The sequence below is a fragment of the Pelodiscus sinensis genome, chromosome 2 (genome assembly GCF_049634645.1).
Source record: "Pelodiscus sinensis isolate JC-2024 chromosome 2, ASM4963464v1, whole genome shotgun sequence".
Classification (NCBI taxonomy): domain Eukaryota; kingdom Metazoa; phylum Chordata; order Testudines; family Trionychidae; genus Pelodiscus; species Pelodiscus sinensis.
Genome location: NC_134712.1, coordinates 97,756,878 through 97,783,633, shown reverse-complemented (window position 1 = coordinate 97,783,633; position 26,756 = coordinate 97,756,878). Strand labels below are relative to the sequence as shown.

General features: G+C 43.2%; 1 protein-coding gene across 11 annotated transcripts in view; it reads right to left on the bottom strand.

Annotated features, from left to right (window-relative positions):
• ZNF236 (zinc finger protein 236) overlaps nucleotides 1–26,048 on the bottom strand; it is a 219,789-nt gene extending 193,741 nt beyond the window's left edge. For 5 of the 11 annotated variants that reach the window (XM_075921079.1, XM_075921080.1, XM_075921078.1 and 2 more), the window contains exons 1-4: nucleotides 25,454–25,821; nucleotides 5,722–5,864; nucleotides 4,228–4,392; nucleotides 244–422 (exon numbers count right to left, since the gene is read on the bottom strand). In XM_075921079.1, coding sequence (XP_075777194.1) covers nucleotides 244–422; nucleotides 4,228–4,392; nucleotides 5,722–5,864; nucleotides 25,454–25,514 — 548 coding nt within the window. In that variant the 5' untranslated portion in view covers nucleotides 25,515–25,821. Of the gene's footprint in view, nucleotides 1–243; nucleotides 423–4,227; nucleotides 4,393–5,721; nucleotides 5,865–24,695; nucleotides 25,322–25,453; nucleotides 25,823–25,928 lie in introns of those variants that run through there. The other 6 variants (XM_075921082.1, XM_075921086.1, XM_075921088.1 and 3 more) reach the window with 3 other exon arrangements.
• Nucleotides 26,049–26,756: the final 708 nt, after the last annotated feature.

Here is a 26,756-nt window from a genome sequence, read left to right as displayed (position 1 = left end):
AGACACTTACAGCTGGTGTGCATGAATTTACAGTGCTAGGTCTTGAAGGCAAATGGAGGACCCTCACAATGGTGCTCCTTCTGGATAATACCTACAGACTATAACAGGACCAGGAACTGACAACCAATGGCAATACAGGACTGTGCCAATAGAAGTAAATCCTTTTCAGGCTTCCCTGTACCCTGCAGGTGCCAAGAAACATCCTCTATTACATTTATGCATAAATGATCCAATGATTCACACCTTATTTTGTAGTGAGTTTTCATATGTTCCTTAAGCTGTGAGGATGTCTCAAATTCCTTTTTACAGGACTTGCAGCTATGGGTCCTGCTTCCAGCCAATTCCTGACGATGTTCCTCCATATGTATGGACAGCTGGCTCTGCAAAGTAAACTCATCTCCACATTCTGAACAAATAAGATTCTGAAAAAGATAACAAGAGAATTTGATTCTCTGAATCATGAAATAGTTTATTTATTACCATAAACATACAGTGATTTTATAACCTTTTCAGACACTACCCCAGATCTAACTTTTGCTTAGTTCTGAAATGAATAAAGCTACATACCATTCTACCACCTTCTTCCCAAACCCCTAGGGGCCTAAGGCAAAGCTCACAGAAATATGGAAAGACTCCCTCTATCATAGGAAAGCCTATCTTAAGTGGGCTTTTCCCATAGAACCCTTAGGCTACGTCTAGACTACATCCCTTTTTCGTAAAAGGGATGTAAATTAGACGTATCGCAATTGCTAATGAAGCGGGGATTTAAATCTTCCCCGCTTCATTAGCATAAAAATGGCTGCCACCTTTTTCCCCCCACACAGAGCTTTGTCGGAAAAAAGCGCCAGTCTAGATGCTGATCTTGCGGAAAATAAAGCCTTTTCGGAACGATCCCTTATCCTTCTATGAAATAAGGGATCTTTCGGAAAAGGCTTTATTTTCTGCAAGATCAGCGTCTAGACTGGCACATTTGCTGACAAAGCCCCGTGCGGGAAAAAAAAGCAGCAGTCATTTTTATGCTAATGAAGCGGGGGAGATTTAAATCCCCACTTCATTAGCAATTGCGATACGTCTAATTTACATCCCTTTTACGAAAAAGGGATGTAGTCTAGATGTAGACTTAAGGTATGTACACAGTAAACAAAAATCAGTGTCTGGTTCAGGTCACCTAACTTGGTCTCATGCACTGTGGAATCCTCCCATCTTGTTAGATACTCCCGAGGTCAGGTTCTAGCCATGCCCAAACGTCTACATCACGCTTTTTCAGCCTTGCAGCCTAAGTCCCAGGCCAGCCACAAATGTTTAATTGCTGTGTTGTTTGAAACACAGAAAAACTATTGCTCATGCTTTGAAATGTACGGGTTTAAATACCTTCCAAAACATGGGGAATTTTTTTCAAAGCTTTAATAATATAACTGCCAGGTAACCATATTTCCCTATGCTGAACATGGGACATGTAGTAAAATTACTTGTATTTAAGAGAATTCAATGGCAATTAATTAATTAGAACGATGCAGTGCAAATATTCAATTTAACATCAAGTTTACTAAGCCCCTGTTATAAAGAAATAGCACATAACTTGATTATTTTTATTTATCTTATTTTTAAGGCTTTAGGGTTCACATGAGGAGATGTGAAACACACACATTCCCATACACCTCTTTCACAAAGGAGGGTGGAAGGGATAGAGGTGACCGATCAACCCAATACTCCCTGCCCAGAGGGCACTATCTGCCCTCTGTGACTGGATGGGCCCCCAGAATGGACCTACCTCTTCTGGCAGTATATCTTCCCAAGGCAACACATGGGGATGGGGCAAGCGGGGTCACATATCCTCCCTCCCCAGATTTCTGCCAGAGTTCACACCAGGTGGTGGCCAGGAGCAGCTTTTCAGCACTATGCAGGAAGAAAGGGATTGGAGCTGCTTCATGCTACAAGGGAGGAGGGGGAAGAGGAAAGGAACCATGGCGAATGGGAGCTGCAGAGGTGTTGCTTGTATGTGCGAGCAGTGCACATTAGGGATGTAAGAAGTCATTTAAAAATGTAACCAGGAAATTGCTAAAAATCCTAGCAGTTACGCAAGCTGCTGGCTCTGCAATATATAGCTTATATACACATTGCTATAAACGTTTATATATAAGCTTTATACCGCAGAGCATGCAGCGAAGCCAGCAACAGCTGCAGGTTCTGCTCCCAGGGAATCAGATGGGCTGGGCCCTCAATGGATGGGAGCTGCTCCAGCCAGAGCAGCTCTTGCCTATGGTGAGTCACACAGAGCTGGAGCAGCCCCCAGCCTGGGGCAGGTGGGGAGCTGCTCCAGTGCCTACTGGTTAAATTGAACCAGTAAGCCTCAACCATTTACATCCATAATGTGCACCGATCAGAGCCACCTGGCCATATCATGGCAACTTAAAGGAGCAGCACGGGGCCAGAGCAGAGAGGGAACCCACATTAACCCCACTTCACCACCAACAGTCACCGAGGTGCCCACACACCTCATCCCCACCCTGAAACCCTGCCCAAGGTCAGAACCTCCTTCCATACCCTAACTCCCTTCCAGACTCTGCACCTCCACTCCAACTCCTTCTCCCCACCCAAGGTCAGAACAACCTCCCACACACAAACTTACTCCCAAAGCCTGCAGCCCCACCCGAACACCTTGCTCAAGCCCTGAGCCCACTCCCACAGCCAAACTCCCTCCCAAAGCCCAGACTCCTTGCCTTACGTCAGAACCCCTTTCAGCACCCTAATTCCCTCCCAGTCTCTGCACCCTCACTTGTACCCCAATTCCCTTATGCCAAGTCAGAACCCGCTCCCACATTTCAGCCTCCTCCCAGAGCCCACACCTGCACCTCGATCCCCTGCCTTGAGCCTGCTCCCATACTCCAAACTTCTTGGCCACACCTCAGGGCATAGGGGAAGCCCCAAGCCTCTACACCCCTCCGCAAGGCTGCGTGTGACCTGCGACTGATTTTCTCTGTGGGTCACTGGCCCTCAAACATTCTCCATCCCTGCCATAAGAGACAGAACCCATCCTCCTCTAGGAGATTTTACAGAATGAGCCTGTAGATCATTATAAGGCTATTTCTAGGTAAAAGGTATCTGCGAAGGGAGATATATGCAGACCCAATGGGCACTGCTATTCTAGGCTGTCCAAACTCAGCACTGCTAAGGGACTGAGTTCCACTGGTAAGATCAAGCATTTCTGAAATTTCAAACTTAAAGAAAATGTAAGTTTCTTCAATATGACATTTCTGAAACTAGATGATAAAAACAGCATAGAAGATTAAATAGATATGAGTCTTTAAATACTATTACATTCTCATCAAAATACTTTCAAGTAGGATTTTTAATTAACACACATTAACGCCTGTGATTAATACAAGGCAGAATTAAAATGTTAATTTTTTTTAAAACACACGTTAATCACAGGTGTTTCACAGGTGTTCCCCTTTGAAACGCCACTGGATCAGCTGTGCGGCGCTGCCCCTTTGAAACGCAATGGCAGTGTTTCAAAGGGGCAGCTCTGAGCAGAGCCTGGGGTCAACTGGGGACTCCAGCTGATCCCAGGCTCCCGTAGCAGTGTTTCAAAGCAGCAGCACCACACAGCTGATCCCGGGCTTTGCTCATGCTGCCCATTTGAAACCCCGTGGCAGGGCTTCAGAGGAGCAGCGCTGCACAGAGCCTGGCGTCAGCTGGGAACTCCAGCTAATCCCAGCTCCCACGGCGCTGCCCCTTTGAAACGCCACAGTGGGCAGCGCAACGCAGAGCCTTGGGTCAGCTGAAGTCTTATTATTGTTTAACAGCACGATTAATTGCACGATTAATCATGATTAATTTTTTTAATCGCTTGACAGCCCTACTTTCAAGCAAAAATGACTGAAAAGCATCAAATAAAAAATATGAATTTGATCCTGCTTTCAGATATCATGAATTTTCAAAGGTAAATACTTATTTTTTGTTACTCCCCTTGACTCTCAGTAACCTATTTACCAAATATACAAGGATTCACCTATGTCAGCAGATCAGAATTGAATCAGTTGATGTGTATCAGGTATGTCCATTTTTAGCTAATACTATTAAATTGTTTGTGTTCTCCATTATCAGTTTTATACCTCTTCCTCATCTACTCGTCCTTCTGTGCAAAAAGCACATGCTCAATTCCTTGAGTGTAACATTCACATTACATTCTTTCTTTCACAAATTAAAAATGAGGTTAAGAATTACCTCTTCTTTCTCATGTAGCATAATATGAGATTTGAGACTAGCCACTCTGGAGAATTTCTTGTTGCACACAGAACATGTAGGATCTTCCCCATTGTGAGTACATTTATGAAGTGTCAGGTTGAACTCAACATTAAATGACATCGGACACTGATCGCATCGGTAAGGCTATTTGTGAAACAAGACAAAGACAAAATATACTAAGTATAATTCTCTTTCAGACATCGACTATAATATAAAAAATCCACAGGATAATTTTAAAAAAAAACAACAACCAGGCAATTCAATAACCTATCTACAATAATGACAAAAGTATCCTCCCCATTATTTTCTCTTCACATTATCCCATGACTTCTCATCCTCAAAAGAAATTCTGACTCTCCAATTTTTCATAATTCCATTTGCTTTTTGGAAGGGCGGGAGGTTTGGCAAAAGAGTGTAGAAACAAAAACTAAATCTCTAAAATGTACATAAAACCTGAACTTATCTTCGAGGCTCAACCACCAATCCAACCAGAAAAGCAGACCATTTAAGATAATTACATCTTGCTATTCCAAAGTTATCTATGCTACTCCACAATTTTGTACACAATCATTCTTAATTCTCAAAATTGGTTGTCCTTGCCTTTTGTTCAAAAACATTGCTCCTATTTTTCTTCATTCAAATTAACAATTAAGAATTTTCAAATTAAGCTGTAGATTATTTTTAAGTACAGAATTTGAAGTTAAGACACTATCAATTTATTTAATGGTACAAATGCTTTCTCAGCACTAGTGGGTTGATTTACTGAGATTTCAAAAATCTTGAGTTGTTCATATCCCCCCCCCCCCCGTGTGTGTGTGTGTGTGTGTGTGTGTATAGATATAGATATAGATATAGATATAGATATAGATATAGATATAGATATAAAAAAATGTTTTTCCTGATGTGTGACAGAATGATATTATCAGGCTCTCTGGCCGCAAAAATGGCCAGAGAGCAGGAGGATGGTAAGCATAGCGAGCAAGGAGGCAGCATCCTAATTTAATAAAATTCTATGAAGGGAAAAAAGACAGATTTCCCCTCTGTAAAATAATTCTAATAAATCAGTTGGATACTAATTTTACCAATTAAATAAGACAAACAAATTTCTCTAATGCTGATAAAGCATAGTCAATTTACGATCTAAAATCTTGAATAAAAAGATATATTTTAACCAGTTTCTTCAGCCTACCTAAACACTGCACAGAGACAATGGATTATGTGTGGATACCTAAGCAAAAATTGCTTCAGCTGGGGATAAGTTTATAACTGAAATGCTATCCAATGCAAGGTTTCTTTCATATCTTACGGGAAGCAAAAGAGATTTGTCTAACCAAATTAACAATTGGCAATCAGTACCTTTACTGAACACAACTAAATGTGTCTGCCTTCAGCCTCACCTATTACAATGCTGGACTTAACTTTTGATGTGTTAATGTTCCTTAGATTTTTATCTAGAATTATTGAAATATATACCTTATCATTTCGTTCATGATCCCTCATGTGGCGCTGGAACTGTGTCACTTTTGGAAAAGATAGCAAACAGATTTCACACTTATGGAGGTTTGGTACCTGGAGGGAACAATTACCGCTCTCTGTATTCAGTGTCAGAACACCATCTGCAAAATAAGCATAAAACACTTTTGTACAACATTATATTTTCATTTTTTAAATCATTGGTTTTTAAAAAATACAAGTGTACTAAGATGCAGCAAAGACTAGTGGAAACTTTCACAGGATTCTGACTATGCTAGATTTGCAAGATCTCAGGAACAGGAAGGAATATGTTCCTGCTTCAAATGACCCAAAAATTCAGCACCATTCCAAACTTTTTAGGTCCCTACCATTTGTAGATTTATGGCCACACTTTTCTCTTTATTCTTAAAATTGCTTTTTTTTTTTCTTCCTTCTTGCTGGTGTATGAAAGGTCTACAGAAACAGGGGGAAAAAACAAAAAACTTGCAAAAAGCTGACAAATGTACAAAGTAAATTTAAGAAAAAAATTCCCTTCCAATCTCTATAGTTATAGTGAACATGTTTACTTTAAAAAAAAAAAGATTTGGGGTGACCATTTAAGACAGTAGCTAGTATTCCTGAATGTACGATGCCATTTTCAAATGTGCACCTAGATAGTCATACAACAAACACTTCACTCTCCCTAAACAAAAATCAATAGAAACAAAACAAAAACAAAAACAAAAACCAAACACAAAAACTTCAGACATGATTACACTACTACTGATTTTTTTTTTCTAATTTCAAGCTTCTTTTCTCTCCCCCATCCTTGGTCAATGAGTCTCTCTCCATTTCACCAGTCACGTGTTAGAGTTGAGTAGCCAATACTGATTGCTCAAAATGATTGAGAGACATGCAATCAACTATAAATCAGAGTGTACTTGCACTTACATTCAAAAGAAAAGTAAGAATTTTATAAGTCAACCCAATTAAGATTCCATTTTGCTTTCCTGCTGTGAAAACTCAGAAGGTGATGTAACCTCTGCAATGTAGATCGAGGTTTGTGTAGCCTGGTGTAGGAAATGGTTGGAATATTTACTCTTGCGGGAATTCTGCACGACTGCACAATACAACATTTTGCAGACAGGAATGTAGAGCGCACAGAATTTCCTTTCCTCCTCACAAATGAGCTGCAGTGCTGTTGGCTGCCATTAGGGGCAGCAGGACCTGGCAGAATCCAGCTCACACATAAAAGACACCGTCAGGGCAAGAAGAGGGACCTTGAGGGGTTCCTGGCAGCTGCTGTTCCCCATACACCCTGAGGGAAGAGGCTGGCAGCACACACACAACTTCACACAACCCTGCGACCAAGCATGAGGATGTTTTCTCCCTTTGAATCCTTAAACTCTGAAGGAGGTGGTGGTTTGGGTGCATTGACTGAAGCGACCCTGCAGCTAGGCTCAGAGGCATGTGGGGACAGAAACAGGGAATGAGTTGTCATAGGAATTCAATAATCTACTCCTGGGGGAATATTTGTGTGTGTTTGTAATGTTTCAGACATACCTGACCACTGATATTTTGAAATAAATTACCCAAACAATTAAAATTGGCATAATTAACTAGTGTTATTTTGAGAAATAAAATTTGCATAATTTTAAAACACTGGGTGGAGAAATTTTTTTTGGGGGGTGGGGAGGGGGGCACAAATCCTACCAAGAGTAAATATTATTGAATCTTGCTTTATACCTAGCTGTTCTTAAAAATTGTTTTATCAACTTATCTAAAATGGATCTCTCAGCTTTTATGGAAATTTAAATTTTGGGAGACTTTACATGACAATAAATGTTATCACATTTGTTTTTAAAAAATTAAATTGAAAACTCAGTTGTAGGTTTGTAAAAAGAATCTGGTTTAAGAGCCTTAGAAGCTTTGCTCACAAAAAAAACCTCTGAAAACTAAATTGATTCATGTTATACTATTGAAGAACACTTTAAGGAGTGGTTTTTTGTAAATATACAATTTCTCCTCCTATCAAAAGAGAACAAAATATGTCAATGATGAAAAAGAAATAAGAGGAACATTTACTAGTTACAAAGCATAAGATGAGGGATGTGAGGGTATGTGTAGACTACATGCCTCTGTTGGCCCGACATAGTCAATGAAGCGGGGGATTTAAATATCCCCAGCTTCATTAAAATAAAAATGGCCACCGCGCTGTGCCAGATCAGCTGATTGTCAGCACAGCGCAGCAGTCAAGATGCAGATCGGTCGACAGGGAAAGCCTTTGTCGACCGCTCCCTTATGCCTCTTGAAACGAGGTTTACAGGAACGGTCAACAAAGGCTTCCCCTGTTGACCGATCCGCGTCTTGACTGCTGCGCTGTGCTGACAATCAACTGATCCGGCACAGCGCGGTGGCCATTTTTATTCTAATAAAACCAGGGATATTTAAATCCCCGCTTCATTGACTATGTTGGGTAGCCTATTTTACATGCCTCTGCCAAAAGAGACATATAGTCTAGACATACCCTGAAGGACTAGTTGACAAGTTGCTCCCTTCCCCTACCCCCGCTTGCTGCCTCTATCAGAAAAGCAAAAGAGGAGAGGGTATTCAAAGAGGCAGTGCCGCTTGAAGCCTGGGGCTAGATCATGGGCTCCACGCAGCACTGCCGCTTTGAAATACCGCATGCAGTCCAGGGCCAGCTGGGGTGTCCCCGGGCTGCACATGGCGTTTCAAAGCAGCAGCACCGCATGGAGCCCTGGGTCAGTGGGGGACTCCCCAGCCGACCCCTAGGCTCTGTGCCGTGCTGCCGCTTTGAAATGCCTCGGGGAGCCTGGTGTCAGGCTCCTTGCAGCATTTCAAAGCAGCAGCCTTGTGGAGCCCAGGATCAGCTGGAGTCCCCAGCTGATCCCAGGCTCCATGCAGTACTTTTACCTTTGCTACACTTCAAAGGCAGAATAGCCCTATCGACTAATTGAATTGTCGATGCAAAATGCATTGACTATTAGATTAGTCTATTAGTCGCTATTTAACATCTTTAGGATGAAGTGGTAGCTCCCATTGTTCTGTCCCCACCACCTGACGACACATAAGAAGCATTTACTAAGCTAACAGTTAAGAAAGTCTGGACAGGTTAGGATGCTCCCCCACCCTCTTTTGGGGGGGGGGGAAGAACGGGGAAAGACACAAATAAAAAGGAGTGGTAAGGGGGCATTCAGATAAACCAGAATTTCTTGGGACATAAGGACCAGCAAGAGCAACACATCAGTCCAATCAGTGGCTCCTTGTGTGTTACTGATTCACTTCAAGGTTCTAGTCTTAATCAAAGAAGCCCTACGTGTCTTGATTACTTTTTAAAATAATTTAGTTTGGATTGCAGGGTCTCCACAAATAGGGATGTAAAATCTTATTTAATCAGTTCACCAGTTAAATGGGGTGGGCAGCCAGGCTGGAGCACCCTTGCCCTGGGCAGGAGGGGGGCTGCTCCAGCTCCTGCAAGTTAACCATAACTGGTAAGCATGAGGATGATGCTTGCCAGTTAACCATTCACATCCCTATTCACAACAGTTGCAAACCTAAGAAAAGGTTCCAGCTGAGAGAGGTCATGCGACAGGGATTTCAGCAGTAAGACCTTGGCTGTGAAAACAATCCAACCAGAAATCAGAATGAGCTCAGAACTAACCATCTTAAGAAGAAATATGAGACCTAATCTCTGTGCACTTGCTCTGCCAAATAAGAATGATGCCGAAGCACTGGTGAGTCGGGATGTTAAATATTGGTTAACTGAACAGTCAGTGTGTGCCCTAGCCCCACTCCCGAGGAGCTCCCTCCCACTCCATACTGCTACCTCTGTGAAGTGCCAGGCAGGAGCTGGTCCATGAGAGAAGCCAGTTTAAAAACCAGCTCCCCTCATGGATCAGCTGCCTGTCACCACTCATTGCTGCCTCTGATACTGAAGCAGCAGTGCTGGGTGGCAGCAGGCTCTGTCGGTGTGTGTGTGGGGGGGGGGGGGGGCTGAGCTCCCAGACCCAGCACAAGCCAGAACTAAGCAAGGCTGCCTGCCCACCTGGCTCCTAATACACTTTAAATGCATAGCCACAGTGGAGGTAGGACCCAGACCCAGTGTGAGCCAGGACTTGGCTGGGCTGCTGGCCAGCCTACTAAAAAAATGTACTAGCAAGGGAGAGGTAGGGAAATGCGTGTAGTCTATAGCATTAACCTATAAGATTTTGCTTATCGGTTAACCAACTACACTATTACATCCCTACTGGTGATATGCATTAAACACATACATTATTTATATACAAAACTTAAACCTACTCCACACTTTCACGTACAGATTTATTCAGTGCACTCTAGCCCCACTCTTGTGGAGCCTCATCCCAGGAGGCATACCTGGGAGGTCGACAAATGCCTTTGATGTCGACCGCGGAACGTCCAGACTACCGCGCTGAGCCGACAAACAGCTGATCGGCTCAGCGCGGCAGCCATGTAAATTTAAATGAAGTGGCGATTATTTAAATCGCCGCTTCATTTTCCTATGCCAGGTAGTCTAATCTACATGCCTCTGTCGCCAGAGGCATGTAGTCTAGACGTACCCTAAGTCTCTTCTTTTTTATTATTATTACTTGTGGTAATAAATACTAGGGAATACCTATTTCATCTAAAAGACTTTCAAAATGGGTATGTGACCTGCGTATATTAGGACTGCATTTAGTATAACTAAAATGAATCCCTCTTCAAACTCCCAATCTCTTTCTACCACAGCACAAGCAACATCACTTACACGTTTAAGCCAAGTGCCTATGCTGGAGATTTGCCAGCTTCCTGAGACTTTACAGAATCACAGAGCTGGAAGAGATCTTGAGAAGTCTTCTAGTCCTATCCCCAGCACTAAAGGAGCACTAAGTATTATCTGGATCAAGCCTGACAACTCTTTGTCTAACTTTCTCTTAAAAATCTCCCAGAGATTCCAGAAGCTCTCTAGGCAATTTATTGTGATACTCAATCAACATGACAGGAAGTTTTTTCTAATGCCCAACGTAAACTGCCTTTGATGCAATTTAAGCCTATTGCTTCCTGTCCTATTCTCAGAGGTTAGCAAGAACAATTTTTCTCCCTTCTTGCAACAACCACCTTTTACATACTTAAAACTGTTATGTCCCCTTATAGTCTTGTCTTCTCCAGGCTAAACAAACCCAGTTTTCTCAACCTTCCTTTATAGGTCACGTTTTCTAGACTTTTAATTCTTTTTGTCACTCTTCACTGGACTGTCTCCAATTGGTCAACACCTTTCCTGAAATGTGGTGTCCAGAACTGGACACAATACCCCCAACTGAGGCCTAATCAACATGGAGCAGAACAGAAGAATTACATCGTGTCTTGCCGACAACATTCCAGCTAATACATCCCACAATTATGTTTTTTTGGTTTTTTTACAGTAGTGTCACACTGTCAAATCATAGTTACAGTGTGGGCCACCGTAAATCTAAGACCTTTCTGCAGTACTCTTTAACAGGCAAACATTTCCCATTTTGTATGTGTGCAACTGATAGTGCCTTCCAAAGTGCAATATTTCACATTTGTCCATATTGAATTTATTCTTATTTACTTCAGATCATTTCTTCAGAGCTTGAATTTTAATCCGTTCCTCCAAAGTAGGTTAATTGGTTATCCAGTAAGCCTTACAGGCATGCTTACCTTGTAACCAGAGGGCTGGGTGGGAAGGAGCAGTCCCCCACCTGCCATGTTGTCTGACCCCAGGCAGCCAGAGTAGTCCTCTGCCCACAGGGCAGCGGGATCTTGGCAGGTCGGAGCAGTACCCACTTGTGGCATGGTGGGACCTCAGCCAGCCAGCGCAGCACCTCCTTCCATCCTCCTATGGAGGGCTAGACTAGAGGAGCCCCCTGCCCGTGGTAGGCTGGCTGAATCCCAGCTGCAGAACCCCTGCCACACAGTTAACCAGTTCAATTATTACAATTCTATCTTTTTTAATAGATATTTACATCCTACTCCAAAGAACCTGTAATCCATCCCACTTGGTGTCATGCACAATCTTTTTATGTGTACTCTCTATGCTATTATCTAAATCACTGATGAAGATATTGAACCAAACCCACAACTGATTTTTGCGAGACCCCAGATGATATGCCCTTCCAGCTTGACTGTGAACCACCAATTACTACTCTCTAGGAATGGTTTTTCAACCAGATATGCATCTTTCTTATAAGCAGTTCCATCTAGGTTGTATTTCCCTAGTTTATGAAGTCATGCAAGACAGTATCAAAAGCCGTACTAAAGTAAAAAACCCACAACTACCACTTCCCCCTATCCACAAGGCTTGTTAAGGAGTCAAAAAAGCTATTAGTGTGGTTTGACATGATTTATTCTTGCTAAATCAGTGCTGTTACCTGTTACTTATCACTTTATTTTCTTCTAGGCATCTCCAAACTGATTGCTTAATTATTTGCTCTATTATCTTTCCAGGTACTGAAGTTAAGATGACTGGTCTGTAATTCCCCAGATTGTCTTTATTCCCACTTTTATAGGTGGGCACTATATTTGCCCTTTTCCAGTCTTCTGAAATCTCACACATCTTCCATGACTTTCTGAAGATAATCACTAATGGCTCAGATACCTCTTGGCTAAGTCTAGACTGGCATGATTTTCCACAAATGCTTTTAACGGAAAAGTTTTTCCGTTAAAAGCATTTGCGGAAAAGAGCGTCTAGATTGGCATGGACGCTTTTCTGCAAAAGCACTTTTTTCAGCTGTCTAAACTGGCCCTTTTGCACAAAAGCATTTCCGGAAAAGGGCTTTTGCCTGAACGGGAACGTCAAAGCATTTGCGCAAGAAGCACTGATTTCAGACAGTAGAACGCCAGTGCTTTTGCGCAAAATCAAGCGGCCAGTGTACACAGCTGGCTGCCAGTCTAGACGCAGCCTTTCTGTCAGCTCCATGAGTATTCTAGGATGCATTTCATCAGGCTCTGATAATGTAAACATCTAAATTGTCTTTATTATTTTTAACTTCTTCCTTCCCTATTTTAATCTCTGACTGGCATACACTAGGTTACGTATCCAATTGCTGTTAAACTTTTTGATGAAGACAAACAAGTCATTTAAGCACTTTTGCCATTTCCACATTTTCTATTACTATTCCTACTTCCCCCTTGAGTAATGGGTCTAGCCTGCTTCCAATGTATCTGTAGAACATTTCCATGTTATAATTTATGTTTCTAGATAATTTAATCTTGTTTTGTGCTTGGCCTTTCTAATTTTGTGTGTTCATATTTGTATTATTTATTTATAATTCATCCTTTGTAATTTGACCTAGCTTTTATTTTTTGTTGGATTCTTTTTTCAGTTTCAGATCATTGATGACCTCCTGGTTAAGCAAGGGTAGCATGTTACCATACATCTCTCTTACGCAGTGGGATATTTTGCTCTTGTGTCCTTAATAATGTCTTCAGATCACAACTTACAAAACACTAGTACTTAGTTAATACGTCTAGATTAAATGTCCATTTTGGAATAACTCCTGGCTCCACATGTGCAGTATTCAAAAAAAGAGAGAGTGACTTCTTTTATAGTAACTGTGGTTCTTTTTATAACACATGGATCTTACAACTCTCCCTCATTCCCTATATCTTGGAGTCTTACATATTTTGGATTTGGAGTAGTGAAGGAACTAAGTGACAATTAGGATCACTTTAGTCTTGGAACTTATAGAGAGGGAAAGCACAAGGGTGTGTAGAGCACAACCATGACCACTAACAGACATTGTTACCGAAAATGCGACACTCTAACATAGTAGCTTAAAACATCAATCAAGACGCAATCGTGTAATTGAGGACCCTCACCACCTCACAGGAACAGACTCAGAGATTGTTTCTTTAGAATCTCTAAAAGAAAGGGCTGCTTGAACAAGAAAAAATACCATTTGTTTTGTCTAGTTTGTACTGGGATCACGTCCAAACATCAATTTTTGTAGAATTTAAGCTTTTATTTTAAAAAGGTTTCTAGTGTAAATCTCTATAAATATACCCTTTCAAATGTAAATTCAATGCAAATTAATAACAAAATCCTTTCCCAGTATGCAGCTTAAACACCTCTTCTTTTGATTACAGCATTTGTTCAGCAGCAAAGTGAAACCAACAAGACTTTTGTCAGTTTCTCTTCTGCTCTTCAGAGATCTGCAACAACAATAAACCGTGCTGCTGCAGTTTTGGGAAAGCTTTGAATAGCAGAAAGGAGAGGAAACCAATTTAAAGAGGAGTAAGACCCAGAAAAAAAAACTAGAGGTAGAGTAAAGCAGTAGAAACAGCATCTACTCCTGCCTCTGTGTGAACCAAGTACTCAAAGACATGGTAGAGTACTGACATGCACTTTCCATTCCGTAAGTACACACTTGAAAAAAAAATTTCTTCATTTTAAAATGCTGACATATCGATATTTAATTTTGATATTTTAAGGCAGGGGTGGGGAACCTTTTCTGGATCAGGGGCCACACATAAGACATGGCTTCCAACTGAGGAGAAAGACACTCCCCACATTCCCTTCCCAGACCTTGGGGGGTGGGGGGGAACTAGTAGATTTTGTGTGCTCCAACACTGTGGGGGACTGGAGCACCAGCACAGGTTCCCCAATGCTGGGGAAAGAGCTGAACCTCAGGGGCACGATCCAGGCAAGCTGGGAGCTGCATCCAACTCCAGGACTTGAGGTTCCCCACCCATTTTAAGGCAATTCTGATTTTCAGTTTCACAGCAAGGCTGCCTGCATGGCTGCGGTCTAGTGATAATGAAATACAAGAAGCTCACCATGGGTGTGTCTAAACTACATGACTCCGTCCATGGAGCCGTGTAGATTAGGCTGATGGCAGAGGGAAATGAAGCCGCGATTTAAATAATCGTGGCTTCATTTAAATTTAAATGGCTGCCGGACTCTGCCGACCAGCTGATGATCAGCTGTTTGTCGGCAGATCAGGGCAGTCTGGACACGCCGCAGTCGACAAGGAAGCCTTTGTCGACCGGCGCAGATAAACCTGGTTTCACGAGGCATACCTGCGCCGGTTGGCAAAGGCTTCCTTGTTGACCGTGGCGCGTCCAGACTGCCCCCAATCTACCAACAAACAGCTGATCATCAGCTGGTCAGCAGAGCACGGCAGCCATTTAAATTTAAATGAAGCCACGATTATTTAAATCGCGGCTTCATTTTCCTCTGCCGATCAGCCTAATCTACATGGGCTGTGTCTACACTGGCAAGTTATTCCGGAAAATCAGCTGCTTTTTCGGAAAAACTTGCTAGCTGTCTACACTGCCTGCTTGAATTTCCGGAAGAGCACTGACGATCTAATGTAAAATCATCAGTGCTTTTCCGGAAAAACTATGCTGCTCCTGTTCGGGCAAAAGTCTTTTTCCGGAAAACTGTTCCGGAAAAGGGCCAGTGTAGACAGCACAGTAGTGTTTTCCGCAAAAAAGCCCTGATCGCGAAAATGACAATCAGGGCTTTTTTGTGGAAAAGCGCATCTAGATTGGCCACAGACGCTTTTCCGGAAATACTTTTAACGGAAAACCTTTTCTGTTAAAAGCATTTCCGGAAAATCATGCCAGTGTAGACGTAGCCATGTAGTTTAGACACACCCCATGAGACTAGGGATATGTGATCCTTGTAGGAGCTACCTGAAGAAAAAGCTGTGCTTGCTGGGTAGAGCGGAGAATCCCAGCTTGAACCACAAGGCCTACTAGGCCCAAGTCAAGAGTAGAAGATATGTAACTCATTGTTGGTCCTCAGCTTCTCTTTATTTTCCCCTTCGTAGCTGGCAGAGTAGGCAAATGTCCTCTGTAGGCCTATGTTTTTAATCCCACTCCTGTCCTGCAATATGCTCTCCCATATTGTTTCTTGCATTTTTATCCCACTTCCACCCGCAAAAATCTTAGATCCTGAAAACCCCAAGAGACAGATTCCCCTGTTCCTAAAAAAATGGTTAATATTATAAACCAACAGTATTCAAATTTTACCATTAAAAGAATTTAAAAAAAAAATCTTGATTTACATCATGCAAAATTCTTTAACTACAGTTATAATAGACATCAAATCTCTATTGACCACTTAAATTTAAATATGAATATCTTCATTTAATAAAAGAAAAATTCATTTACATTACTTAAATTATGTTTCTGGGAAAAATTTAGTGTTTTCCTGAAAATTATTCGAATCTGTTTTTTTGGGGTAGATTTGTTTTTTGCTGAAGGGTGGGGGGGAGGCTGTTCACTCAATTCTGCCCGTAAAGTACATTTTACATGTTTCAGCAGTACCTTTGAGATCACAGCCCAGTTACAGGATTCTAAACACAGATATCCTTTTCTAGGTTCTTTTCTTGTCTTAGAGTCAAACAAGTCCCTATCTTGCACTCCCTAGAAAAATCACATCCTTGCAAGGAAGCAGATTAGGGACCACTCAACGAATCCCTATCACTGATGAGAACTTGCATGAAGATGTGTATGCCAGCAGGGGAAATATCATACCCTTAGCCTTTAGCATACAAACAATCCCAATTTCAAGAAAACTAAGGCCATCTAATATTCATGACATCTGTTTACTGGAGATCAATGAAGGAGGCACAGCAAAAGCATAGCTGTTCTGTGTCATTAACATACACTTCTGTATCTTCTGTAGAAGTCAGCCTCAACAACACATGGATTAGTTACTTGTAGACCAGGGCCAAGAATGGCAGTTCTGTTCTGCAAAGCATTTTGAGATTAAAAAAACATAATCTAAACTGGAAATAAAACAAAATTATTTTAAAAAAATCTCTACAAAAAAGGAAATGTTTTGGAAAAAACAGAAGATTTTGTTTTGCTATTTTCTAAACAACACTCTACGTAGTGGTCTGAAAGAAATAGTGGAAACAAAGCTCAAACAACTGGGTCAGCCACAAACTTCTTCAGCCTGAAGTGAACAAGGAACTGGTTCCCTGTGAGCCCTAGAGGTACAAACTCAGACCAGGCTTCCAGACACTCCCTTCTGATCACCTTAAAGGCCGCTAAGCAGCCAAAGAGCTGGGACTCCCATAGCTCCCTGATCCCCTGGAGACTTGGGACTATAGGGATGTGATTACAGTGCAATTACAAATCCATCACTGACCTGTGCCAGCTGACTTGGGATAAGGGCCAGTTAAATAATTATGTAAACATTTGGACTCATGCTGGAGTCTCAGCTCTAGGACCCTGCAGCTTGGGAGAGTCTCAGAACTCAGGCTGCAGCCTGAGCCCAAACATCTACAGCACAAAAAGCCCTACAGCCGGTGCCCCAAAACCCCAAGTCAGCAGGTGTCAGACATATCCTAGGAACTCCAAGGTCTCTGGGATAGCTGTTGGCAGTTTACTATAGAGCAGTGGTCACCAACCAGTAGATCGGGATGGGATCTACTGGTAGGTCTTGGAGCCTCTGACAGGTGATCCTGACTGATTTAGCCAGGAAGCTATCAAGTGCTGGCACTTCAATTGCCTTTCCACCCACTATCATGCTGCGCCTGCCCTCTACTTGGAGCTGGCCCCCTGGGAGCCTCCTGCTTGCTGTGCAGGGTGTGGGAGGAAAACAGGGGGTGAGGGGGCACTGATGTCCAGGTGTCCCTCCTCCTCCACACTCCTGTACAGAGAGAAGGGGATGGAGGGAGCTTGGCAATGCAAATCTCTGTCACTCTTACAATCACACACTGTCCTTCACTCTCAACTCCCAATTCCACACATACATGGGGGACTGTTGTTACTTCTTTTACTGCTTGCAAAAGGTGTTTGTTTTTGTTTTTTTTTTGTTTTTTTGACTGATCGGTGCATTTCATAATTTTCATTTCTCTCACGCTTAAATGTAATTCTTTGAGTAGTGAGTTCTGAAATGCCTAACCAGTCATGGCTGGAGTAATTATCCCGATGGTAACTGCTGCTCCTGGAAGTGGCTGGCATGTCCCTGCAGCCCCTGAGAAAGGCAGATCAGGAGGTCTCCATATGCTTTCCTTGCCTGCAGAAACCATTCCTGCAGCGCCCATTGATCAGTAATGGGGAACTGTGTCCAGTAGAAGCTGTGGGCTCAGTGCCTGAAGATAAGCAGCAGCACATGGCACCATGGAGCTATTGCTGCACATGCCAGCTGCTTTCCAGAGTGGTACAGGGCCAAGGCAGGTAGAAAGCTTGCCACTTGCCACCATCTGGAAGCTGTCTCAGTTAAATAGTACTCAGCCAGAGCCTGCTTCCTGAACCCTTGTCCCAGCCCTGAACCACCTCCTACACCCAACCTCCTGCCCCAGACTTGAGTGTCTCTGCACCCAAACTCCTTCTCAGAGCTTGTACCCTGAAACCCCTCCTGGACTGCAATTCCCTGCCCTGGGCTAAGCCCAGAGCCCCTCCCACACTCCAAACTCCTTGGTCCAAGACTAGAATCTGCACCCCAACCGCAGCCTGGTGAAAGTGAATGAGGATGGGGGAGGAAAGAGGATGGAGTGAACAGGATGAGGCCTCAGAGAAGGGATGGAGCAGGGGCAGGGCCTCAAAGAAAGGTTGGTAAGGAAGCCGGGCAAAGGTATTTGGGTTTGAGGTAGATCTTAAATTGAAAAGTTGGCTTCAAACCTCTGAGTTCTTTCCAAGTTTCACTTAAATCAAACCTGATTCTTATAAGAGTCCCATCAAAATCAAGCTAATTTCAACTAATAAACAAATTTCAATTATTTTTTTTTCTTGCAATTAACTAAAGCTTGTGTTTTCTCTGCGTAAATCTGCCAGTTATCCCAAATTTCATTCACGGCTCTAAATAGATGACACTTATTAGACCCATGTTGTCCAACATGCTAGCCACTAGTCATATGTGGCTAATTGGCCGGTTGAGTGTGGCTAGTTGTCTTGAACAATAAAAATGCAAATTGTTGCATTCGAAAAAAATTTGAAATAAAAAACCAAAAGTTTTCAGAGAATGAAAAAAAGTTCAGAAAATCATTCTGAGTTCTAAAGCCACTTTCCGTTAATTTGACCCATCTGCTGGATGGAGACTTCTGCTAGTTCACAGAATAGCTTAAATATGCTGCTTAGGCTGGAAATCATCATGCATCACCGTAAGCCATGGCTACTATTTCCGGGCACTAGTTTTCCACCGGTATTTATCATCGAAGCCTTTCTGAAAGTACTTCTGAGTTCTTGGTGTGAAATTATTTGTTCTTGTAGGAAGCAGCTCAGTTTTCAAGCTGACCACTCTTCTCCTGGCATTCATTTCAAGCTTCAATTTAAATAATTTAAATGCAGGTCAAATGAAAGTTCATCATGGGCACACAACCGGGTTCAAATGTTGGCTATTCAGTGTGTATAGTGGTGTATATAAAAATTTCTGCTAAAAAAAATTTGGGGGGGGGTGTGGGGCGGTTGCAGCTTGTTATGGCCATGCTAAACAACAAAATCCAGCATACAAGCACATATTTGAAGAAAACAGTTTGAATTTTACTTGTTTTTGAAAATTAAAAAAAAAACCTTTAGCAAACAAACACTTCCAGATATATTGAATTTTTAAAAAATAGGGTACTTTTTTGGCCTCCACAACAATATTATTTCTGCTTTGTGCTGAAACTGAACAATATTAATTCATTTTTCTAAAACTGCATCCAAGGATCAGTTTATTAGAAAGCGTAATTCTGGAGCAGGTGAAAGTACTAGTACTGAGTCAAACAATGCTAAAACAAATCAGTAGTAGAAACTGCAGCAAAAAAGAGAAAGATTGGAAAGACAACTGCAAATGTAAGAGAAATGAGAATTGGAATATGCCATCACTGAGGTGAATGAAAAGCCAATGCATTTTCTTTGTTGTCCAATAATTCTAGCGAATAAGAGTGACAACGTAATATGGCATTTCCAAGGGCAGTACAGTCATTTTCATCCAGTATATTCTATTGGAAACAAAAAGTGAGCTGATAAAATTAATTTGCTGAAATCGGATTTTGAAAAGCAGCAGAAGGCTTTGAAGCGGTTTCTATCTTCTTCTGGATTGGTAACTTTGGCTATATATAAAGCAGTATGGATACTTGCTCACAGCAAGAAGCCATTCTCTGATGGAGAAATGGTGAAGGAAATTATTCTCCATCATGGAAACTTTGCTTGAAAATCATAACTAACAGACATGAAATAACATCTTTCAGAGTATTCAAAATTTGCAGGTGATTCACCAAACAGTTGCATGTCAGTTGAAAGATTTGTCTATTGATCTCAAAAGCCAGTTGCATACTTAACTTGATCAGTTGTTTGGCCTAATCATTGGCACTGGATGAGCCATGTGACATCAGAGATACTGTTTAGCTAACTCATCCTCTGGATTTGGTTTGTAACAGAAGATTTCCAGGTTCATGAAGAAATGCTATCCGTGTGTGGGTTGAGAGATCGTAATCATGGATCTGATATATCCGATGCTTTCAAAAGTGTCTCAAATGATTTCAACTTGGATTTAGCAAAACTGATTTCTGCTGCAAAAGATCATATGCCAGCTATGTTGGTAAAAAGTTCTGAATTTGTCTCTCTTCTGAAAGAGTACCTGCAATCTAATAAAATGAACAGCAAATTGCTTTCCTGCCACTGTGTTTTGCATCAAGAAAATCTGTTTGCTCAGATGTCCACAACAGATACTCTGAAAGACTTGATGGAAACTCTGAACAAAATCATGGATTTCATTCACAGCAGTGCTCTGAACCATTGCCAATGTGTGGAATTTTTGACAATCAAATCTGAGCATTCTGAAATTATCTATTTTGCCAATGTGCAATGGCTGAGTTGTGAAAAGTGCTTGAACAGTTCCTTGCACAGCTTACTCCAGAGACTTTCTTGTCAAGAAGGAAAAGCTGGACAGTTTTTCTGCTACTGAAGATAAGCAGGTCATTTGATTTGTGGTTCCTGACTGAACTCCATCTGAAGCTTAAGGGAAAGAGGAAGCTAATTTGTGATATGGCCCGGCACATTTGGGAGTTCACTTCTAAGCTACAGTATTCAACACTGAAATGAAGTCAGAATTCACCCACTTCCCAAATTTGCAGAAAATTGTTAGAGACAGTGAATTTGAGTGTGATCACCTTCATTGTCAGCGTTATGCGAGATGGCTTGAAAACCTGACAATGAAATTCATCAGGAGTTTTGCAGATTTTCAAAGCTTCATGGTGGCATTTCAGTTGATGAAAAACCCATTTCAGTTCGACATGGTTAATTCTCAAGATCTTGTCAATTTGCTTAGACTGGACAAATGTTTGTTTAAAGGTATGCTCACACTTCAAAGCCAGCTCGATAAATCAAAAAATGAATTGTTTTTGACAATATGGGAAGCACTTTTGCGACAGAATCAGTTTGCCATTGTGAAAACTGCAACTGACAAATTTTTTTCCATGTTTGGTTCAATATGGCTTTGTGAAGCATCATTTTCTGTCAAGATGATCGAAGTATTGAAGTATACTTCAAATCGAATCGAAGTATTGGTCACGGATACTGGATGAAAATATGGAGGCTGATTTGAGGTGAGTTCTCAGTGAAAAGTTTTTGCCTGATTCCAGAGGTTTACCAGTGAAACAAAATTGTCAAGTGTCCCATTGATTGAATTTCTGCAAAAAGTGATGATGTTTCATGATTAAAACCAATGCTGAAGCATTCTGTTGACTTTAAAATACAATAATTGGTATGTTTAGAGAGTCTCACAAAATTATTTACGTTTTCAGAAGTATATGGCTAGTTCGCTATAGCAGTAGCCATTATAGTGGCTACTGCTTCAGAACTGGTTGGATACTTCTTGGTTCTAGGCAAAAAAGTTGCTATTATCTGAAAGCAGCCAACAAACAAAGCCCATGCTTGAAACAGCCAAGAACCTGCCACTTGCAGAGAAGGTAGTACCGAGCAACTGTTGGGTAGCATAGTATCTCTGTCTACGCTCTGAGTTGCACCCTAAGGGTACGTCTAGACTACATGCCTCTGTCGCCAGAGGCATGTAGATGAGGCTACCAGGCATAGGAAAATGAAGCGGCGAGTTAAATTTACATGGCTGCCGCGCTGAGCCGATCAGCTGTTTGTCGGCTCAGCGCGGTAGTCTGGACACGCGGGTGTCGACATCAAAGGCATTTGTCGACCACCCAGGTATGCCTCCTGGAATGAGCTGATCGGCTAAGCGTGGCAGCCATGTAAATTTAAATGAAGCGGCGATTATTTAAATCGCCGCTTCATTTTCCTATGCCTGGTAGCCTAATCTACATGCCTCTGGTGACAGAGGCATGTAGTCTAGACGTAGCCTTAGTTGGCACAGCCCTAGTGCTTCTTTACCTGCCTGCAGCCCCACAAACCTGCCTCAGCCCAGGTTTTCCAGAGGGCAGGGATGCTAGGTTGTCAAAAAGCATCATGACAATAAGCTGCTAATGTGTGATTTCAATTAACATTAAAGTCAATGGGAAGGGATTTGGTTCTTGACAAGAAACTGCCAATATCCAAAATTTATCAGGTCATAACCAGCATAACATGCTTTTAATTTACACTTTAAAAAATGTTAAATTTCTGTTACGTATATTCCTCAAGAAAAAATTGTATTTTTTAACTATACATCAGCCTGTGGTAGGCAGTACATCCCATTATGCCTAAATAATGGATGGGTCTCAGATCAAAGTAGAATTTAAAAGTTATAGGATATATTTTCATCTCAAGGCTAAAAGTCAGAATTTTTATACAGCTTGAACATGTGTTAATGTAACATTTTTGCCCATTTATGTTACCTTTAATAAAAACAGTTTGTATCTATTTGAAATGCAAAGTACACCCACTGAAACTTGTACAAACCCATATAAAAGCTACTACAGGTTGAAACTCTCTTAACTGGGATTCTCTGGTCCAGCAATATCCATGGTCTGGCATGGATGTTTCAGAACCAGAGTCCCAGTGAAGGGTCAGCAGTAAGGATTCCTGCGGGGGGCAGGCAGGACAGTGGAATGGCTGCCCAGTGCATGGCAGCAAAGCTACCCAGTGGGGTTGGGAGGCCCAGCACGTGGCTTCCCAATGGGGCTGGGAGTCCCAGCAGACACAGGGCTGCTCAGGAAGCCCCAGGAAATAGCACATGGGTCTGCCCAGGGAGACTTGGTATGCAATGGCTGCCCAGCAAGTCAGCAGGGCCAGCAGGTGAAGAGTCAGTTGGGAGGCCAGCGGTCCAAAAGTGACCTCCTCTGGTCTGGCAAAATCCCTCACCTGGCACCAGTCAGGTCCCGAGGGTGCCGGACCAAGAAGGTCTAATCTGTAGTAAAATGCACAGCAATCACAGAGATAATTGCTTTATTTTGAAAAAACAAAAAAAAAGTCATTGTTACAAGACTGACAGCTGATCTATATAATCAAAGCTGTTTGGGTGTGATTTTTTATTTTTGCATTACTTAGTATAAAAACAGGAGAACTGGCTGACACTTCTTGTGGCCCACTTGCACTGTTTGATTTTCCTATACTGGTCCATAACATTCCTCTTTATGTATTTCCTGTTTCACAGCACATCATCACTGTTTTTTCCAGAGGGTATTACTACACTTGCACCCTCTTTCGCGAGAGGGATGCAAATGAAGACATTCGAAACTACAAATGAAGCAGGGATTTAAATATCCCATGCTTCATTTGCATATTCACATTATGGCGCTATTTCAAAATAAGAGTGTTAAGACGCAGTTAATTCAAGAGAAACCCCTTCTCTTGAAATAGCCCTTATTCCTCATACAATGAGGTTTACCAGTTATTTCGGGAGAAGCGTCTGAACAGCGTCTGTTATTTTGCAATAGCATCATAATGCAAATATGCAAATGAAGCACGGGATATTTAAATCCCGGCTTCATTTGCAATTTCAAATGTCTTCATTTGCCTCCCTCTATCGAAAGAGGGTGTAAGTGTAGACATACCCTGACAGAATAAGTCCCAATGTTTTAATGAGGACCTCACAGATTCCCCTCTTGCAGAAACTGAACTTGGCTCCCAAATCTGCAAACATGCATTTAATTTTTCCATTCCATGAGTAGTTCCATTTAGTTCATGCAAAGTTACACTTTGTAAGCATTTACAAGAACAGACTCTTAGTTACGATAAATTATTCCAAATTAACTAACTCTAGTTCAAGCATAAAGGGCATGCTATGTCACCACCACTTATAGCATTTTCTTACCCCTCAAAAATATTTAAAGCGACCACCAATACTAATAATATTAGTTAAGTAATCAGCCACCTGCCATAGAAATTTTTATACTCAACTTTCAATGTCATAATATACATTTGTGAATTCTGGACACAATACAAGATCACCCTCTATTACCAAATACTATAATTTATTTTGTTTTTAAACCTGCATAATGAATACAAAAATTTAATCTTTTGACTAAGATAACACAGAAGTGCGGGGTGGGGAGCTATTCAAATATTGTAGAAGGTCCTGGTGTAAGAGTTTAAGTCTTTACAAAACCAGTGCCTGCTAAATTTTCTCACTTCTCTTTTTTTAAATAAATCATATTTTCAAAATGGAGTGAGATTTTAAAACATCTAACAAATGTTAAATCTTTCACTGGAGGCTTCAGAACTGAAGGCAGTTTTAAAAAATAAATTCAAAATTAGGGAGAAGGTATCCTGCAAAATAATAAGCATTTAGCCTCCTGACAGGAAAAAAAAAATTCAGCTGCTGTGGAGTAAGAGAAAGATGTTAAATGTCTGTACATCAAATGATGAACTCCCTACTCTATGGGAGGGACTCCTCTATGCTGCTCACAGGTACGTGAAATCTAATCAATCGCTCTGAAAATGAGCTGAAGTAATCAGAGAACTTTAGAGCACCTCTGCTAGTTGTGGGTGTTATGATCACGTTTTCTTTAGGTTCTTCTCCTGTCTGTGAGAAAGACCCAAATGAAAAGGGAAAATTGACCACACAACAGAAAGGCAGGGACTGTGACTACAGAAAGGGCACTCAGACGACGCACAAAGCCAGCTACCTGCAAAAAAAGATCTAGTGCGATCTAAACGTTCAGTGATGAATAATCATGACGAGCCAGAAGGAGCAGCAGCAGGTAAAACGCTTTTAAAGGAGGCGGCTTCCTCACGCGCCACGCACGTGCAATTACTGCTTTAAAACTCTCGCGAAAGTTACGTCTCCCCAGGACAGCCCGAGCCCTCAGCCCGCCGGTCCGTGTCCCTAGCGAGACTCGGGCGGGGGCAGGAATAGGCGACTCCTCATCCACCTGCCCCCATCAGGCTGCTCGCCGCCCCGCCGGGTGCTGCAGGACTCGGGCGGGCACCACAGAGACACGCACCCGCCGGGGGGGGGGGGGGGGGTTTGCACACGCCTCGTCTCGCTCTGTTTCGAACCCTGAGAAACGCCAACCTTCCCCCCCCCCCGTTTAAAAGCCGCTCAGAAGCGCTGTCCCCCGCCGCCGAGCGATATAAACGGGTCCCCGGAAGGGACAAACATCGCCCACGCTTCCCGACGCGCTGGCTCCCAGCTGGCTCCGGCGGCCGCGCCGCAGCTATTGAGCGAGGCCGGAACAGCGCAGGGCCGCCGCAGCTGGGAGCTTGGCCGCTCAGTATCATTCCGCAGGGCCTGGCTCCCCCTCACACAATAGACCCGGCTTTCCTCCCTCCCCCCCATATCCGGGGACTATATGCGGGACCCGGCGGAGGCTTTTCGCCACCCCGAGGGGCCCAGCCTCGAACCCCAGGGCGCGTAGAGAGCCTGTCCGGCCGCGCGAGTTACCTGACTCGGCGCCGGCCTGGCTGTCCTCCCTGCTGGGCTTGGAAGGCCGCCCCCTCGGCATGGCTGCCCCCTCCCCCAGCACGCGCGTGCGCGCGCGCGCACCCCCCCCCCCCCCCTTCAACACCACACGGCTGTGGCGGAGGAAGAGGCGGTTGGAAGGGAGGGGCGGGAGAGGAAGGAGCGTACCGGCCCTATACACAGAGGGATTGAGGAACTGTGCGGAGCAGATGCGCGAGCCCAGTGAAGCGCGCACGCGCGTGAACGGAGTCCGGGATGGGAAGGAGGAGGCGGTGCTCGAGGCAAAAGGCGCTTGCGCTTTACCCGCGTGAACGCGACAAGGTCCGAGCTCGCGAGGGAAAGAAAAACCACTCTAGTGAAAGGCGGCGGCGCATGCGCCCTACCGGGGGAAGGGGGGGGGGAGAACCTTAGGCGCGTGCACTGTTGAGCGGAGGGAGAGAAGCGAACGACGCGGCACCTTTGTGACATCCGGGTCCTGTAGAATGTTGAGAGCGGGAGTTCTAATTGCCAAGCGGTAGCTGCGGGGCGGGGACTTTTGAAGGGGCTGCAGGGTGGGATGGGGGCGCGCACACGTGACCTTCCTTCGCTCCTCCCCTCCCCTCCCCCCGCCAGGCAGGCGGGCCCTGGAAATCCGTGCGCGAGGGCAGCCACTTGCGGTTGGTCCCATTGTGCTGGAGTCTGCTCGGAGGCCACCCTCGTTAATGAAAAAGCAGCCCTCTGACCCCAGTATCGCCATTCTCGGCCTTCGGACAGCCTGGGGCAGGCCCTCCCCCCGGGGCTTAACCATGAGGCGTCTTACGTGCAGCAGCGTTGGGCTCTTGCCGCTGTGGGGGGGCTGAGTCTGCAAGGGGTGCACCTACTCAAGCGTTTCTCCCCCGCCCTGACAACTAGAAATTGCTGCTTTTTTTTTTTTTTTTTTTAATGAAAATGTTTCCCCATAATCTCTTGTCTGCAAGAGCTGGGGCTTTCAGGAGGAAAAAAGTCATCCAGAAATCAAGTGGACTGGCAGCCCTGCACTATGTAGATGGGCTCTCTTTTGAGCTTCACATTCAGTGAGATGTTGTCCCTGCAACTGCCTCTGTGTTTCGTTTTAAACATTAAAAGGGAGAGGTATATAAAACGAACTCACAAACACAAGGGCTATGTCTAGACTGGCATGATTTTCCGCAAATGCTTGTAACGGAAAAGTTTTTCCATTAGAGCATTTGCGGAATAGAGCGTCTAGATTGGCACAGATGCTTTTCCGCAAAAGCACTTTTTGCAGAAAATCTGGACGCAGTTTTGT